Genomic DNA, 18,897 nt, shown 5'->3' with positions numbered 1-18,897 from the left:
CATCAGATTACCATAAATAAAGGGAAAACTGTGTTTTATCATGCATCTCAGTTAAACTGCTAGTTTTACAATTGCCCCCAAAAGCCGTTGGACACTTAAGCCACATTTAAAGCTGTACAAATGTCATTGCATTAAATAACAAAATATCAACTCAAGCTGCATTTATACAAAAGAAAGATAGCACAAGCAAAATGTTTCAACTATTTTTTTGTTGACTCAGAGGCCAAATTAAAAATTTTAATTTTATCTTAAATTCAGACAAAGTAAAGAAAAAAGGAAACTTTCTAATGCCCTCTTTTGCTGTAATTCTTCAGAGGCTCTGTTAAAATGTCAGCAGTTGTCAGGTAAACACCCCCCTTCAATTCACTTTCTTATCATGCCTGATTTTGCTGTCCACATCCTGTTTATCCTCCGTATTTCTTCACCTCTTTGTGGGTGTTTCTTCCTTCATTCTGAGACAAAAAGTTCCTATAGGGCCCCAGAATTATTTGGGGAAAGAGAAAATAATTTAAATGGGGGAAAGCTCATAAGACTTAAAAGGATAGTTCACTCAAAAATAACAATTCTGTCATTAATTTACTCACCCATATTTTTTTCAAACCCCTTTTAAAGAAACTTTGACTGAATAATTCTTTGTAGAACTAAAAATGGTTCTTCTGTGGCATCGCTTGAAGAACCTTATAAAGCACCTTTATTATTAAGAGTGTACTTTCCAAAATAGCACTAGGGTAATGCGGAGGAAAAGAATTGTTGAATAAAGTCATTATTTTTTGCGCAACAAAAAGTATTCTTGTAGCTTCAACAAATTATGGTTGAATCACTGATGTCACATGGACTGTTTTAAAGATGTCCTGTGCCTTGAACATGGCAGTACCCTTGCTTTCTACAGAGGGTCAGAGAGCTCTCGGATTTCATCAAAAATATCTTAATTTGTGTTCTGAAGTTTAATGAAGGCCTTACAGGTTTGGAATGATGTGAGGGTGAGTAATTAATGACAGAATTTGAATTTTTGAGTGAACTATCCTTTTAACTATTAATTAGTTTTCTGTTAAACAATGAGTGGGTGAATAGCTGTGCATGCTTATGTTACTCTTGAAAGTCTCATTATTACCATTGCAGGCATGCAACACATACAAAAGAAGCAGACATGTTGTTTCTTAAAGGGGTCATTTGATGCGATTTCAGTTTTTCCTTTCACTTTGGAGTGTTACAAGCTCTTGGTGCATAAAGAAGATCTGTAAAGTTGCAAAGACTAAAGTCTCAAATCCAAAGAGATATTCTTTATAAAAGTTAAGAGTCTGCCACGCCCCCTAAAACGGCTCGTTCTAACACGCCCCCACATCTCTATGTCACTATGTGGAAAGATTTGCATAATGCCGCACAAATGTTCATGGAAAGAATGAAGGCATAACTTTGATTTTGGCTGTTGCTGCCGCCACCATGTTGTGGAAATCAAAACTACTTTGGCCTTCCAAAAGAGGACACAACTAGAAATCAATGGTTAGGTTGTATTTACAACACTGTTCCGGAACAGTTCAAAATAAATATTCAGATGTGTGCAGCGTGTTTTATGGATGAGGACTGTTTCCCTAGAGAGTAGCCTACAATGCTGGTGTCTGTTTCTATAAAGTGGGGCAATAACAACTTTGCAAGGACAGTCTGGTGCTTCTGACTCGCAGCCTGTAAATATATTTACATATGTAAAGAATTTACCACTGATGATTCAAAAGCGAGTTTTGAGGAGTAGAATTGAGCTTGTTGTTTGTCGTTTCTCCGATCACAAATGCAGACATGTTTATGCAGGGCGATACGCAACGCATAAAAACACAGTATAAGTCATTATAATCAGTAATTATGTCCCCACTGGATGCAGCAAATGCCTTGTTTATAATGGTTTATACTGGTTTTGTTTCATCACATGGGGGGACACGGCATCACAGTATGGCAAGGGGCATAACATTTCTGTCACACGCTTGAGGCATTCGGCCAATCACAACGCACTGGATAGCTGGCCAATCAGAGCACACCTCGCTTTTCAGAAGGATGAGCTTTGTAAAAATCTTGTAAAAAGACACGTTTCAGAAAGGTGGGGCATTGAAGAGAAACAGTAATGTATATTATTGTACATTTATGTGTTTTTTGAACCTTAAACCGCATAAACACATTGCATTACAGCAAATACACAAAATAATGTTCTTTTTAGCAATGTCATATGACCCCTTTAAAGAACTACCAAAAAGTAAATGATACACAGAAGCTACAGTCATAGCTCCTCATTCAATTAGATTCGCTCAACTTTAGATGAACAGTATCTTAACATGCTGTTGTGTGTGTGTAGCCTTTTACTATACGTGTGTGAGAGTCTGCGTACTTAATGACACCAGAGAAAAAAATGAGAAGTTGTTACACAGAGCATTTTCTCCACATATGGTGAGTTAATCATGATTTTTTTTACTTTTTATGGTCTTAAAGGGTTACTCCACCGCAAAATAAAAATTTTGTCATTAATCACTTACCCCCCAAACAAAAATAATGACTTTATTCAACAATTCCTCTCCTCTGTGTCTCTCCAAATCAGCGTAGCACCATTTTGGAGAATCTGAGCAGTACGCAGGCAGCGTACGCACTTTTGTGTCAGCCGCGCTGCACTGATGCGCTGTTTTCTTTCAAACCAAAGCATAAATACACATAAAAAACATATCCTTGTGGCACAGCTGATACAGAAGAGCGTAAGCCACCTGCATACTGTTCAGATTTGCCAAAATGTCGCTATGCTGATTTGGAGAGACGCAGAGGAGAGGAATTGTTGAATAAAGTCGTTATTTTGTTTTCTTCGTGTACAAAAAGTATTCTCGACATTCATAACATTACGGTTGAATCACTGATGGCAGATGGAGTATTCTGATGATGCTTTTCATACTTTCTTGAACCTTGACAGTGGTGTTTACTTGGCAGTCTATGGGACAGTCTCAAGCCTCCCTGTTTTCATCCAAAATATCTTAAATTGTGTTCCGAAAGACGAACAAAGCTTTTACGGGTAGACAAAAGGGAACTGGAGCGCTGCTGGTATCCCTTGTATCCTCTGGTGCTCATGGAAGGGTAAACTGTTCATGAAAAAGAATTAGGAAAAAATCCAGGTCCAGGCACGCAGTGGGATGCAAAAGTTGAAAAGCCTTTATTATTTAAAAGGGCTAAAGCATAAAACACCTACGCGTATCGGCCCACTGGCCTTCATCAGGGTGTTGGTAGCAAACAAACAGAATCAAGCCATACTTACAGTTGCATTGATTTCAGGTGTGCCACTCTGGCACTTGCAACACAATTTCTTTGCCACTAGAGGCAATAGTTCAGATCATGTCTGATACCAGAGGTTAAACCAAACAGGACCAAATGAGACATGTCCAAGTGGAAGAACAGGAATGACACTACTGAGAATATCTAGTGTACTCCACACAATATACACCAAAGGTCAATAAACCAGTTACACATCATAATTCTCAATTAAGATGGTTCTAAAACAACATAAATAGTTAAAGAAGTCCCTACACCTGGATGACTAGTGGCCTTCGAGGAATAAATCCAATATGTCTCCCTCTGTTTAAGGCGTTTGATTATATCCCCACACCTGGCATCAAGGCGAATAGCCTCAATGCCCACTTCTCGTAAGGTCGAATCCCTCCCATGTTTTGCGTCTATATAATGTTTGGCCATTGGATAATTCATATTTCCAGTCCGGATGGCATACCTATGCTTAGCTACCCTGTCCCTCAATCTCCTTTTAGTAAGGCCTACATAAAAACAGACACATGTTCACTCTAATCGATAGACAACATGGGTAGTATTGCTATTAATAAAACTGTTAATAGTGTAAGTCTTATTACTGAAAACATCCATAAATGTAGCAGTTTTAGCCATATTCTCACAATAATTACAATTACCACAAGGAAAGTTTCTCTTAGGTTGACGAAGCCAAGTTTCACGTTTAGGAGCGGGGAGGTAACTTCTTGCTAACTTGTCTTTAATTGTAGGGGCCCTCTTAAAGCTGATCCCAGGGGGTTCCATGAATATTTCCTGTAAAGTCAGGTCACATTCAATAATGGTCCAGTTTTTCTTAATAATATATTTAATCTGGACAGCCTCCTTGCTATAATGAGTGACAAAGTAGGGTTACTGAGTTAACACTCTTTTGGGTCTAGACTTAAGCAGACTCTTCCTTTCAAGTGATTGTGCTCTATTATGAGCTTGAACAAGAGTTTGTGTTCGATATCCTCTTTGTCGAAAACGCTGCTGCATATCCATCGATTGATTTTGGAAATCCTGATCTGAGTTACATATACGCCTTAGTCTCTGGATCTGTCCAAAGGGTATGTTATCAATAAGCCATGGTGGATGAAAGGTATTTGCATGCAATAGGGTATTACGATCTGTTGCCTTTCTGAAGATAGACATGTGTAAGAATCCCTCATTATCTTTTGAGATCCATAGATCCAGAAAATTTATGGCGTGTAAGTCATAGTCCAGACCAAATTTAAGGTTCTCATTTAAACGGTTTACATAAACATGAAAGTCTACAAGTTCTTTTTCTGAACCTGAGAACATCAGAATAACATCATCAATATATCTACCCCACCACAAGATCTTATCCTTAAAAGGGTTATCTTGGGGAAATATATAGCGTTCCTCCCACAAACCTAAAAACAAATTGGCATAATTGGGAGCAAAACATGCGCCCATTGCAGCTTTTACGGGTTTGGAACGACATAAGTGATTAATGACAAAATTTTTATTTTGGGATGGAGTATCCCTTTAAAGGGGTGATATGATGCTTTTTTAAAGATCGTTATTTTGTGTATTTGGTGTAACAGAACATGTTGACATGCTTTAATGTTCAAAAAACACATTATTTTTCAAATACTGTACATTGATGTAGGTCCTCTATGCCCCGTCTCTCTCAAACGCGTAATTTTCTACAAAGTCCCTCCTTCTGACGAGCGCAGTCTTCTCTGATTGGCCAACTGACCCAGTGCATTGTGATTGGCCAACCACCGTGGAGATGTAACTCCCCTTTCCATAATCGCGAGCTTCATCTTTCAAAATAAATGTAAAGACCCTCATGTAAAGAGTTTTACCATCAGTTCAAGCCTGAAAGGGGAACAGAGTCGTGTGACAGACAGTGATGAAGCTCTTATGTGTTAACAGTTCCCAAGCCACGGACGGTTAAGACAGCTGACTCCACTGTGTGACCCCCCCTCTCTCTCACACACACACACACACGCACGACACGCAAAACTCCGCATTTGAACAGTCAACAGCAAATACTTAAACTAATGACATAACATACTTACAGTAGCTGATTCAGAAGCGCCAGATTGTCGTAGCAAAGTCAGAATTTCCTCCTCTCCTAGGTTCACGAAATGGTCATCTATAAAATGCGTTGCTGTTCTGCTGTAAGTAATCTTAAAGCTAAAAGCTTTCTAAAGCTTCCTAAATGCATCTACTTTCGGAAGGCCAAATAAACTACTTTTGCTTTCGCCTATAGATGCACACAGCATCTCCCTGACATGGCTGCTTCAACACTAACTGCGGTTCTGAAACCACGCCTTCTTTCTTTGCCTGAACATTTGGGCAGCATTACGCAAATATTTCCGAATAGTGAGGTAGAGATGTGGAGGCGTGTTTAAACGAGCCATTTAAGGGGGCGTGGCAGAGTCTTTGCAGCTTTACAGATCTTCTTCACGCACCTAGAGCTTGTAACACTCCAAAGAGAAAAGAAAAATTGAAATCACATCATATGACCCCTTTAAAGCTGCCCAGTGCCACTGCTCCATAAGAAGGACATTCCTTCTCCTGTCATGCACTCCCTCCATACAGTGGTTTCCTCCCACTGCTGGTGCCTTTTCCAGCATCATTGGTGGCTAAACTAATACTTAAACTGTATAAGCTTTAAGTTAGTAACCCTAGATAGTGCTACCATGCATTTAGGAAAGTTCAGACCCTTGAATACTTTTCACATTTTATGTTGCAGCCTTATATTAATTTTTGAAATTATATTTTTTTCCCCCACATCAATCTACACTCCACACACCATAACTGCAAATCAAAAACCAGATTTGCAAATTTAGTTTATAGTATATAAGTATTCAGACCCTGAACCTGAACCTAGTCAAACATCTCTGGAGAGAGCTGATGTCTTTTGACCAATGGTTCCCATCCAACTTGACTGAGCTTGAGAGGAACATACTGTAATTTACTACTGATCCACTATTGAAATCAATTCTCAATTTCTTTTCATATACAGTGTACTCACTTTGTTTAAGATGAAGTGTGCTCTTGTGCTGAACAGAGCCGGACTCGGAGGAGTATGTGGCCACACAGATGAGCTCACTGATGTTGACATTGTCCGGCAGATATACTTGATTCTCCATCGTAAAAAACCTGCCATCCTTCTTTACAGAACTGTTACTGGAGGAAAAGTTCAAGGCAGGTTCCCAGTGAAGAGTGGGTGCTGTCTTTTGTGTGTAATTGGCCTGACAGACAGCAATCCTTTGATTGTTTTCACTCTGCTTGGTGAAAAGTTGGGTAACTAAAAACAAAAAACTTTAATTACATTTTTTTTCTTTTTCCTTTTTTGTAGTTCATGACCACAGTGGGAGTTTGAGAGATATATCTAATCTATGATGTTTGTGGCAGGAAATCAAACAAAAGGTTAGTACAGTTTTTCAATAGTTTTACAATAAATATTTTGTACTCACCGCTTACAGACACATTTACAGCATAGCTTCCTGCTTTATATGATACATCACACGAATAAAATCCTTCATCTCTTGTTGAAATCTTGGGAATGACTAAAGAAACTCCATCTGAGGTGTTTAACAGCCTCTTTCCATCTTTACATGTGTCGTCCAGCTTGGGTGACAAACCCAGCCAACATTTTCTGCCTTCCAGGCTGATGTTCCAGACAATATAAATTAATTCATTCCAATTGATAACAGTGGCATTGCCACACTGTAAAATCACATCACTGCCTGGAATAAAGTTCTGCTCTTTGAAATCTGCAGGAAAACCATGTCAGGGTGTTATCTCTGCATGGCAGATGCAGCAGCTTACAACATGTATGTAAAATGGTGATTCTATAAAATTCTATAAACAGTAATTGTTTCTCAACGTCAAGCACTTGCTTTCACTGACCACTGGTTAAAAATATTTGATATAGTTTATAATCAAATAATCTGATCTTATTTTGTACCCTATTCATGAAAAATGGCTGTGTATTTACATAATTAAAGTGTATGTTGTCTGACCTGTCAGCTGTTTAATGGCAGAATCTTTATTCTGTTGAGATGCAGGGTCTTGATCTCCTAGGACAGTTAGTGGCACAGCGTGTTAGTGACAGGTTAATGTGAGGCTCAGCACAATGAAACACAATCATTCACTTGAGTGAGATTTCCAGTTAACTTCTGTTACTCAAATGTAAGTGTGAGATATTGAAGATTTAGCTAATTTAAACAAGGGTAACACTTTATGATAACTTTCATTAATATATCATTAACAAATATTATATAATGCTTAATAGATCTTTAGTTAATATATATTCAAAAAGCTAGAAACCTGAGATAATGTGCTTGTTAATGTTTACTAATAAACTTACTACTAATTAACTTACTATTAAACATTGCCTAATGATTATCAGATCATAATTTCATGTAAATTAAAATGCTTTCAAATGCCATCAAACTTTTAATTCATATGATCATGCATTTCTTGAAAATCTACAAATGGTTTTAACAGCTGTACTTTTGTGGTACGAGTAAGGTTAGGGATGGGTAGGTTTAAGGGTTGATTAAAGGGTCCGAAGTATAAAGAGGTCAGTTTGATTACTATAAGGAAACACAGTTAAATCTGTTTATATTACATTATTTTGAAAAATGAACAAGCATTTTCTTGAAAAAGTGTTTTGTTTTCTAATGTTGGTATGTGATTTCAAAGAAATATCCTGTTTAATGATATACAGTAGTATACCAATATAAGTGTTGAGGCAATAAAAACGTTTTAAACCCAAATTACAATGTGTGTCTTTAGCAAGCATTTAGTTAAATTTAGCTAACCACCATTTACACAAACATTGTTACAGAAGCTAAAAGTCCAGTGCGCATAAAAACCCAGGTGAAAAAAGTATACTTGAATACACTAAAAAATATTGAAATACCAGCAAGTACATTTGTAGTACATTTTTATTTTTTGTGCTAAATAAAATTGTAAAAGTTATACACTATAAATACACTAATTAAAAATATACTGAGATTTAAATTGATTTTTAGTGTATTGAAATAAAGTATACTACTGCAAAAAATATAGATGACTTATTAGTGTATTTCTTATAAGTGTGCTTTTAATGATTTAAAAATTAGTTCAATGCTAGTACACTTTTATATCAGTTTAAATTAAATTGATTTCATTTAAAATATATTGGTAATGTAATAGTTATAAGTACATTTTCCCAACTGTGCTACTTAAGTACACTTAATATACAGTAATCGGCACTAACACTGATTTTAAGTGTAGTCACATAAAGTGCCAGAAGTGTTTTATAATTGCATCGCTTAAAAGTGTGCTACAATCGCTTTGTTAGTACACTTTATCCTAAGTTTAAATTAACTTGATTTTATTTAAATTATATTAATAATGTAATAGTTATAAGTAAATTTGACCAACTGTGATACTTACTGTAAGTACACTTAATATAAATACAGTAGTCAGATAATGTACCAGAAGTGTTTTATAACTGCACCGCATAAAAGTGTGCTAATCGATTTACATGCAATTTTATAGAATTTTTTTATATATAGCCTACATTCTATTTGGATTTTCATGAAAAATACAGTAAAACCCTGTAGGTTACTGTGCTTAAGCTGCACTAATTGTCAATGTTTGAAGGTTCGCTGTCTCTCTCTCCCTCTCTATCTGTGTGCTGATCAATGGCAGCTGTGGCTCATCAGCACCGCTATGTAATGTGCTTGCTTCTTACTCTGTGTAAGAATCATGTCTTCTGTTCTCTTAGCATGAAGGAGCCTCAACGTAGTTATAGGCCTATATCATATAAAGGGAATGTCAACATCATTACAATACATTTAAAATAAATGATTTAATCTATAAAAATATATGGGCAATACATTTATAAATAAATGTTGTATATATTCATTATATATGTTATATTGTAATTAATTAATAAGTGTATTTTCTATGTATAATGAGCATATTTAAAAGTGTATGAAAGATGGTTTCAATTCTACCAAAATTGGTAACTACGTAAATTATTATTATTATTTTTTTTTTTACAGAGAAAGTATGTTAAAAGCACATTTTAGTTTATATTCATGGTGTCCCAAAATAGCACATTTGAGCACACTTATGTTCTTAAAATTATCTCAAGAAGTACTAAAGAATAATTTTTAGTATATTAGCACAACATCAGTGTGTTGAAAATAGAGCACTTTAAGTACATTACGGAAGTGCACTAAGTGTACTGAATAAAGTGCATTTTACTGCATGTTTTTTCACCTGGGAAGATAAATACCATACATTTGAAATGAATTATTCAATCTATTAAAATATGTGGGCCATACATTATAAATACATTTAGTATTCGATGTAGTTCGATTCAATGTAAAAGTGCATGGAATATGGTTTCAGTCTACTAAATGATTAGTAAACAAATAGTAAACAAATTAAAAAAAAATAGTTTTTACTTTAGATTGGGATTAATCAATGATTCGTTAAGATGTGAAAATTGTAGAAGAAAATAAAGACCTGCAGATATATGACCTTTACAGAAAGTGATAATGAGTTACTGAAAAAAATATGTTAATAGTTTGTAAAGTGTTTAAAATTACTAACTAATCTAATTTTTCCACAGCATTTGTAAATGTAAATAAGCATTAGGTAATATGTGAACTGAAGTTTAAAGACATAGCATTCAAAAGTGCATTAACAAATAAGCTTTTTAGTCACTATATAATTTTAAAATCAAATGTGCATTATCATATTGAAAGTTTAATGACAATTAAGGATTTGTAAGGATTTATTAAAGTTATAATAAAGTGTTACCAATTAAAGGTATTTACACTAACCTTTTGTTTGATTTCCTGCCACAAATATACTTAGGAGGACGACCACCATCAGTGTCTTATTGTTCACCATTGCTGCAAATCGCTGGTCAGACTTCTCTTCTCTCACGTTTAAATGTACTCTTTCCCTTGTCTGTTCTCCTCCATTCTTATTTTTTATCATTTTTATCACTTCATAATCTTCTCCCACTTGAAAATTCTGACTTCCTGTCTTGTTAACCACAGCTGTGAGCATTTTTGTTGGTTAAGCTTGCAGAATGATGAAACTAACATGCCCTAACGTTATTGACAAAAGTTTTGATCAGATCAATTTACAGTATTTGCATTTTGATTTTTTTTTAAAAGCCAGGTTTATGATATTATATGTGATTATGATATCAAATTTTATTAAAAGGTTAAAACTAAAATACCACATTACTCTTTGTCAATAAAACAAAGTTTGTTGGAGTATAGAAAAAATGCTATTTCATTATTTTCCTATACTGTACTTAAAAATGTCATATTTAATGGTGGAAGCATCATGCTGTAGTGGTTGTTTTCAATGCCAGTGACTGTTCTGGTTCAGAGAGCTCAGGACCTCAGACTGGGCTGAAGGTTTGCCTTCTAAAAGGACAATGGCCCTAAACATATAGCAAATGACAAGACAAGAGTGGCTTAGGGACAACTCTGTGAATGTCCTTGAGTGAGCCAGCCTGGATTTGAACCCAATTAAACATCTCAGAAGAGACCTGAAAATGGCTGACAGAGCTTGAGAGGATCTGCAGAGCGGAATGGAAGAAAATTACCATCATACCCCCAAAAACATGAGGTTGCCAAACTGCTAAAGGTATGTCAACTGGGTTGTGAATACTTATGCAGTTTCATATTTCAGTTCTTCCTTTAAAATAAATTGAAAGTTATCACAAATCTGGTTTTGTTTAATAATTATGGAATATGCAGTGTAGATTGATGTCCTGGTGACCCTCTATCACTGCACATTTTGGATGTCTTCCTCATTCAACTCATCAGCTCAGCATTTTAGCATTTTAAGGCTGCAACACAGCAAGATGTGAAAAGTATTCAATTTTATTATTTTCTAAATGCACTGTATTTCCTGCCCCCGTCTGCTTGGCTCTGATCCCAGTCTGCTTCCCAGAGCTCTGCCCTTATCTTAACCAGAGGAATGTGGGCTCATACGCTATCAGTTGGTAAACATCACACTGTTTTTAGCTCTCCCTCCTACCCCGTCTCTGTTTATCTAGGCCGGTCAGACTGACCATGGGGGGTTGTGGCCGTCATTGCAGTTGCGTCAGAAATGACCAGGTCCTACAGTGACACAAGAGAGCAATCAATACAAACGCCTTGACACTGGCTCACCTCCTAATGTCCATTTAAAAGAAAGAGCAGTGGTAGGCTTTCAAACTGGCGTCAGCAGGTGTGTGTCTAGCCTCAATGCGAGCTCTACAAACGCATTTTTTCATGATCCATGAGTCAGGTCTGTGAGTGCTGGGATGATGAAAGGCGATGACGCAGAGGTGTGACAGTAATGCAGACGCTGGTATATGTGTATGTCTCCATGTCTCTGGAGGTTAAAATAAAACTTGAAGTGTTCAGCTCCAGTCCGGTTTGAAAGGTATGTGTGGAACGCAGATTTGATGTTTTAGACAGTTAATTATGTTTTGTGTGTGTGTGTGTGTGTGTGTACTTCATTTGTTTGGGGGCAAATATACACCCTAAAGTGAGATAAATGTAACAACCGCCCATTTAGTGGCATCATTTAAAAAAAAAAAAAACATATTCATACACACATTCAACAAAAAGGTTAATTTAGTTAACATTAGGTGTTAATTAAAATATTCTGTATAATCGCTGTGGTTGCCATTCAAATTTACTGTAAATAAATAAATAAAATGGTATTGACATGCACAAGGTCAAACACAAAACACCATCAGGGTAACATACAAAACACACAAAAATGCAATAAACATTAAATAACAGGAAATGTAACACTTAACACTCTAATGTACATTACTGATAACAAAAATAAGAATAATCTTAATAAAACTTCATAAAACATTTATAGTATGTGTAGTACAGTATTGATATATGGTAAAGTAACTTACAGTTAACCAATTAATAGGTTTCCACTGTAAAAATCACAAACATTTACAGTGTGGCTTTATGTAAACACAATAATGTAAATGTGTTATTCTCATTTAGATGTGTGTGTGTGTATGTACTTGTTTTTGCTACATTGTGGGGACCGGCCTGTGGTCCCCACGAGGGAATTTTTTTTATATAAAAAGTATTAAATGATGTTTATCTGAAAGTGTTACCATGCAAACAGGTTTTCTGTAAAGGTTAGGGTTAGGGTATAAAAAATATGGTTTGGTCAGTATAAAAGTAATAGAAGTCTATGGAAAGACACCACAATTCACAGAAACCAACGTGTGTGTGTGTGCAGAAGCTCTTGGCCATTTAACAGTGATTCATGACTTATGATAAGACAGTAATTGTCAGGTTAGTGAGGTTCAAGGAAGGGCTAACAAGAACATCATTATTTTCATGCCACATTCATGGGAATGGCTCATCGGGTTGTGACGCATTGTGCACACACATACAGACACAAATAAAAAGGTCTTGTGCTGTCATGGTGTCTCTTACTGCTTCATTTCGCTCATGATAAGCCTCCCTGCTTGGTCCTGTGCATGTGCGTGTTTCATCTGTCTTGCGTAAATGTCACAGTGTGTGTGTGTCATCAGATGGGGCGGCCTACTGCGACCGCACTGTGTGCGTCCAGATGTTTGAGAGATGAGGGTGTTAGGTCAACATATCAGCTCGCTTGTGTGTTCGTTTGTCGTGTGAGGTCTCTGGGGTTGGTGTTGGGTCACAGACCCATTTTGCTGGTGTGTGTGTGTGTGTGTGTGAGAGAGATAAGAAGTGTGTATGACAGGAGCCAGCAGCCCTGGACAGGGTGACCCCATCAGGAGGAGGGTTAAATATTTATACCAGCCTTCACTGTGAAGATTCAGTCTGCCCAGGGGAGAATACCAGGAAAACTGTCACGTCTAATGCTTTTCACATCACGGCTGGATCTGTGTGTGTGAGAGAGAGGAAGAGAGCATGAGAATGAGACAGCGTTTTGGACAGAGATGATGTTCTGCCCACAGAAAATGTGATTTGCATGTGCGTGTGTGTTTGTTTATGAGTGTGTGGGGGTAAGAGAGAGACTGCTTTGTATGTTAAATGTTTAATTTTATTATCACTGAATGTTGTTTTTCCTATTAAACAGATATGAAGAAAAAATGGTGTAGGATTTCTTTTGAAACAGTTATCACTCAGAGATTAAATTTCACACAGAATTACAAAGAAATGGCAAGCAACATTTCATTAAACATGAAATTCTAAAGTAGAAACACCGAAATAGTATTTTCTTGTAAAACATACTAACCTTTAACATTATCTTTGTTTTATTTACAAATTATTTTCTAAATTCTGATGTGAATCAGCTCCATTGCCAAATAATAGATTGTTCTGTTTATAATGAATAATAAACTAATAAATGTGACCATTAATTAAAGGTTGGTGTTATTTAACATAATGTTTTAGTTGCGCTCTTATTGAAGCAATAGATACTTGTAGCTGGTTGGTTTGTAGGTAAATATCCATCTCATCCAGCGCTCTTTTGTTATCTGTTTTATAAAATATCATGTTACGATAAATCTATGTGCGAAATTGCTGCAAACGATTCAGTTTTTTTTTTTTTTTTTTTTTTTTTTTTTTTTACAAACATGCTCATTAGATTAGATCAAAGGAATCTGACATTCTGATTCTAAACCGCAAATAGAAAACACACAGCATGATTGCTGAAAAAATTATTAATACGTCGGTATGTGTAAATCTACAGACAAGGTTTTCTCAGTAATATTTTTACTGGGGAACAGCAGCATTTCACAGGGAAAAACAGCCTAGTGATGCCCCTGATTTTTACCAAAAACAAAGCCTTTTAATGCATAACCTTGAGTGGCATATTGCCTTTATAAAATGATGGCAATAATAGTATGCAACACTGCTCATCCACTTTTTTGCAGCAACCTTGTTTCCAGAAGTAGTTTCCGTCATTAAGTTTTCTCATCAAAAAGTCTTCCTTTAAGCATGATAAGTCATGAACCAGACCAAGCAGTTACAAAGTGAATCACAACATTACAAACTTTAATTTAAAGTGAAAAATGTATAAGGTGTAAGTGAACTAGTGGTTTTCTCAGATCCTAAAATCTGTACCTGACCTGATTCCCTTTTACTCAAATCTGATGTACATAAATTAATTTTTAAAAAGAAATACTTGACTTGAGACAGACATGACAAAATTAGACTCAAGTCTGATCTGACATGATTTCAATTTCTTCAAACTCAACTGAAGAAGAAGAGAGGCAATAATATTGTCATACTGCTGTGTGTAATTAAATACTGATATGAATAATGGAAAGTTGACACTGGTCGGAACTCAAGTGTTTGGATTCAAGTGGATCCGGGAAGACCATCTTTAATGGAGCAGAGAACGAAAATCCAAGGATGCTTCAATTAAAGCATGTCTTTTCAATTAGTAACCTCGTAGTACATTTTTAAAAACTAAGGTTACAAAAGCAAGTTTTTGCAGTGATGCCATAGAAGAACCACTTTCCACTAGTGGGAAAATTTTCCACTATAAGCAGCCTTTGTGAAATGGAAAGGTTACATGGATATTAAAGAATATTCATGGAACCATAGATTCCAATAAAGTACCTTTAGTTTTAAGAGTGTACAGTATGTACTTAACAGTTTGTAAGTTACTGTTAAAAATTCTCCTATGAAGAAAATAAATGGAATTTTTACTCGAATGCCAAAACCAAATGTCACATCAAATCAAATGACTTTTATTTTCATTTAACCACATACACAAATGCACTCACTCAGTCTCCTCACTGTCTCATGCCAATTTTGTAGGATACTTATATTGTAGGAACTTGACAAATTAATATAATGTTTGTTGTCACAAGTGTGCATTTATTTATAACATTTTATATCTGCTGCACTAGGTTTGTGCCTAAGCAGACACCTTACCTGTGGTAAAATTACTATAATGCACAGCCTTGAGCAGATTATTATTTCAGTTCAGTTTATAAGATGTTAATAATCTTTGACGGGTAATCTGTTGCCATAAAAGACACTTAGACTTGGTGCATTAGAATCAAACTTCCTGTGTGAAATCATTCAGACCACTTGTGCTTGACTATTGGTTTTGTGCGACAGCTCTGATAGCATCTGACAGCTCACTTTTACACCACTAGCTGACTGAATGCATGTTGGGTTTTTCAGCTATATGAGAAATTTACATGCACATACTGTATAGAATGATTCATAATTTGTCTGTTTGGAAACAGGTCATATCATACAGTGTAATGGTTTCTCATCTTGTGGGTGTTGGCACATGCAAGCCCTACATCTTTGGCTTTAAAATAGTATGTACATTTGTTCATGTGTTGTCGAGAGCTCGAGCTGCTGTCCGCATTTAGTCATATGAGTGAACCACAGATAGCAAAGGCACAGCGCATACGTGAGCCACCTCTTTAAAATACCCACAGCACACATCCGCCACCACTCACAGGAGCCTTGCATTCAGCACATGCGGTTCTGGTAATGAATTGTAGGAGGCTGTTTTTGTTGTTGAAGATGTTTATTTGGGTTGTAGATGAGTACTTTCTGCTAGCACAGTATGGCTACTTACAAGCCCTGTAGCCTATGTAGACATGGTCAAGTTCAAATCGAGCATCAGAAAGGTGACTTTGAACATGGCAAGGTTGTAGGTGCCAGACAGTATTTCTGATCAACTGGTATTTTCACTCACAACCATCTCTAGGGTTAACAGAGGATGGTCTGAAAAAGAGAAAATATCCAGTGAGTGGCAGTCCTGTGGGTATAAATGCCTTGTTGATACTAGAGGTATAGAGGGAATGACCAAACTGGTTTGAGTTGATAGAAAGACAACAGTAAATCATATAACTACTTGTTACAACCGATGTTTGCAGATGAGCATCTCTATACTTACCAACTTCAAGCAGATGGGCTACAGCAGCAGAAGACCACTGGGTACTATTCTTATCATCTAGACACTGGAAAATGAGGATATTATCGCATGGGCTCACCAAAATATACAGTAGATGATTGGAAAAAGGTTGCCTGGTCAAATGAGTCTCGATTTCTGCTGTGGCATTCGGATGGTAGGGTCAAATTTTGGTGTAAACAACATGAAAGGATGGATCCATCAACGGTTCAAGCTGCTGCTGCTGTCATGATGTGGGGGATGTATTCTTGGCACACTTTTGGCCCCTTAGTACCAATTGAGCATTGTTTTAACAAAAACTTTAACTGCATAGGCCCAAACTATGTGCAAAATTATTAATATAAGCTAATTCTAAAACTGATCATTTTGATCTTCCCCTAATAATGTATAGCACAAAAACATTGTAGTGTTACAATACAGTACTGTATGTAATTTCTTTGACCCTTTTTGGTAACTAAAGCATATAACACATGTTATGGCATCTGTTTAATTTGGCTGCTTTACCAGATTAATTTTGTGTTAAATGTTTGATTGGAAACAGTCTTTGATATCAACAACAAAAGATACGGGGAACCTTTTTCTTCACTGTTAAATTTGACAAGCCATTTTATTTTTGCTATTCTATTCTGTGCACATACGATTTGCATTAGGTATCATTTTCCCTGCTGTTTTTCTCCTCAGAACAGACCTGTGTTCCACCACTTGAGACCTACTTTGATAGATTACCTCAGACAAAGTTCCCTTTTCCTGTTTCTCTTTCTCATTTCTTTTCTACATGAGCTCTGTCTTTTGTTACTCAAGCAGCGCGCTGACGTATTTCCTCCTCCGTGATGCAACTTGAACGTGCATCTGTGCGTCTGTGAGTGTTTCTTTAAAATTATTTTGAGTAAAATAAAAAAGTGTGCTCATTTTTGTGTGTGTACTTTCACATGTGGATAAGATAGATGGGGAGGAAAAGGAAATTAAAGAGTGGGAGGAATAACATTTCTTTGCAGTCTGCGATATGGAAAGTCTCTTTGTCTTGCAGGTGCATTGTAGAGATAAGAGGAAGAAAAGGAGGAAGAGAGAGAGGGAAACCGCATGTGTGCAGCACATGAAAAATCCAACTGAAAGAGGTTGAAAAGGAGAAATTAATCAGACATTACACAACACTTCCTGAGAATAAGGAGAGAAAGACGTTTCCCTCTGTGCAGGAATGAAAGACCGGAAATTCCGCGGTGAACATAACGGACCGATATGTTAGCAATCGTGTCCCTAAATCCAAAAAACAACTTTATTCCACTGCCGTTTAACACATGTGGCAGAGCAATCCAGCTCCAGGTCATGCACCAAAACACAAGAGGACAGGTTACATCACAGCCCTGTCCTCATGCCTCACTGACTCAAATTGCTGTTTGGTGAATTTAAAGCAGCCACTTGATCACAACTGTTGCTTCTATTGGACTGAGGTGGGTCTTAACTAGCTTAATTAAGGAGGTTATGTCAAGAGCTCAGAATGAAAGGCCTTAAGAGCGTGGCTTGTCCTCTGTCCCATTGAAGATAGTGGATCTCTTCCAAAACCTAGTGATCTGCCTAGGTAGGTAGTATTTTAAGAAATAAGCCCGCTCCTGACATGAAGACTGCTCTAACAGGCAGTTCACTTTAAGGCTGGGTGGCATGTACCAGATGACTGTAGAAATGTGTTGTCTGGTACAAATTTTTGATGCTGTTTTTATATATTTTGAAATACTGTTATGATATAAAATTATTCATATGCTGATAAAGTACGTTTTTTTGAACTGCCTACCAAATTAAAAGACAGCGCTGCATGAATACTTCACAGATGAGACAATCCCAAAATGCATTGCAGCAGGTGCAGTAAATTCAAGATGGCAGACAAAACGACATCAAGGCTGCGTTCTGATTAACAGGGTTCTTGCAGTATTCATTGCTCCCTAAGCACAGGATGTCTGTTGAAGTTCACTTCACTTGAAAAAAGGCGTTCATTCAGAAAACCCATGACAACTAAGTTGCGAATATTAGAGAATTTGAGGAAAAATTACATAATATACTTCTGTAAATAAATGTAATATAAATGACCATATACAGTATTTTGATTTCATGTACATGTGTATATAACACATACATGTTTATTAATATACATTGGCATATTTGAAAGCGATAACTAAGTGGTACGTTTCTGTTGCAAATAAATGCAATTTGGTTACATTATATGTGTATTTTATTTCATTTAACCATATGATGCACTGTAACTGTCACATCTCACACAGTTTATCCTGTAAGCAACCTAGTACAAACCAAACATGGGACTAATTAAACTCAATTAAAAAGCCACAGCCTCAACTCATTTGCACGGCAATTGTTTTATTCAAACTTCTTGCAGTACTGGAGTGATGCGCAATGACTGGTGGATAAATTTCCATCTTCGCTTCATAAAAAGTTATGCATCAGTCTTCCCTTTCTCCCTATGCTATTAGAATTGAACATGTTCACTTTCTTCAGATTGGAATCTGACTTAGGAAGTTCACTTTGTAGGTCACTTATGATCGAATTGAATGCACCTTGAAAGTCAGTACTTATTACTAAAAAAAAGCATATTTTCAGATGGACATTTTTACTAAAGATTTGTGTGTAGGCCTACTGTAAATTTTCATGACTATTAAAACATTACATTGTGTTATTAACTTAGAAGTC

At 36.4% G+C, this 18,897-nt stretch overlaps 1 protein-coding gene and 1 long non-coding RNA gene across 2 annotated transcripts; one reads left to right on the top strand and one right to left on the bottom strand.

Moving 5' to 3' along the window:
* On the bottom strand, window positions 1-7,383 carry LOC109055024 (the record flags this gene model as incomplete). Its single annotated transcript, XM_042730901.1, has 4 exons — window positions 1-468; window positions 6,308-6,583; window positions 6,753-7,052; window positions 7,302-7,383. Coding segments are annotated over 4 exons (705 nt in total), but the record flags the coding sequence as incomplete, so codon positions are not given.
* A 6,570-nt stretch (window positions 7,384-13,953) lies between these two features.
* On the top strand, window positions 13,954-18,411 carry LOC109054987. The gene is made up of 2 exons (XR_002011943.2): window positions 13,954-17,062; window positions 17,231-18,411. It is a non-coding gene; the product is annotated as an uncharacterized LOC109054987 (long non-coding RNA).
* The last annotated feature ends 486 nt before the right edge of the window (window positions 18,412-18,897 follow it).

Source organism: Cyprinus carpio, chromosome B9 (assembly GCF_018340385.1).
Source record: "Cyprinus carpio isolate SPL01 chromosome B9, ASM1834038v1, whole genome shotgun sequence".
NCBI classification, from domain to species: Eukaryota; Metazoa; Chordata; class Actinopteri; order Cypriniformes; family Cyprinidae; genus Cyprinus; species Cyprinus carpio.
This window is presented reverse-complemented; position numbering and strand designations above follow the sequence as displayed.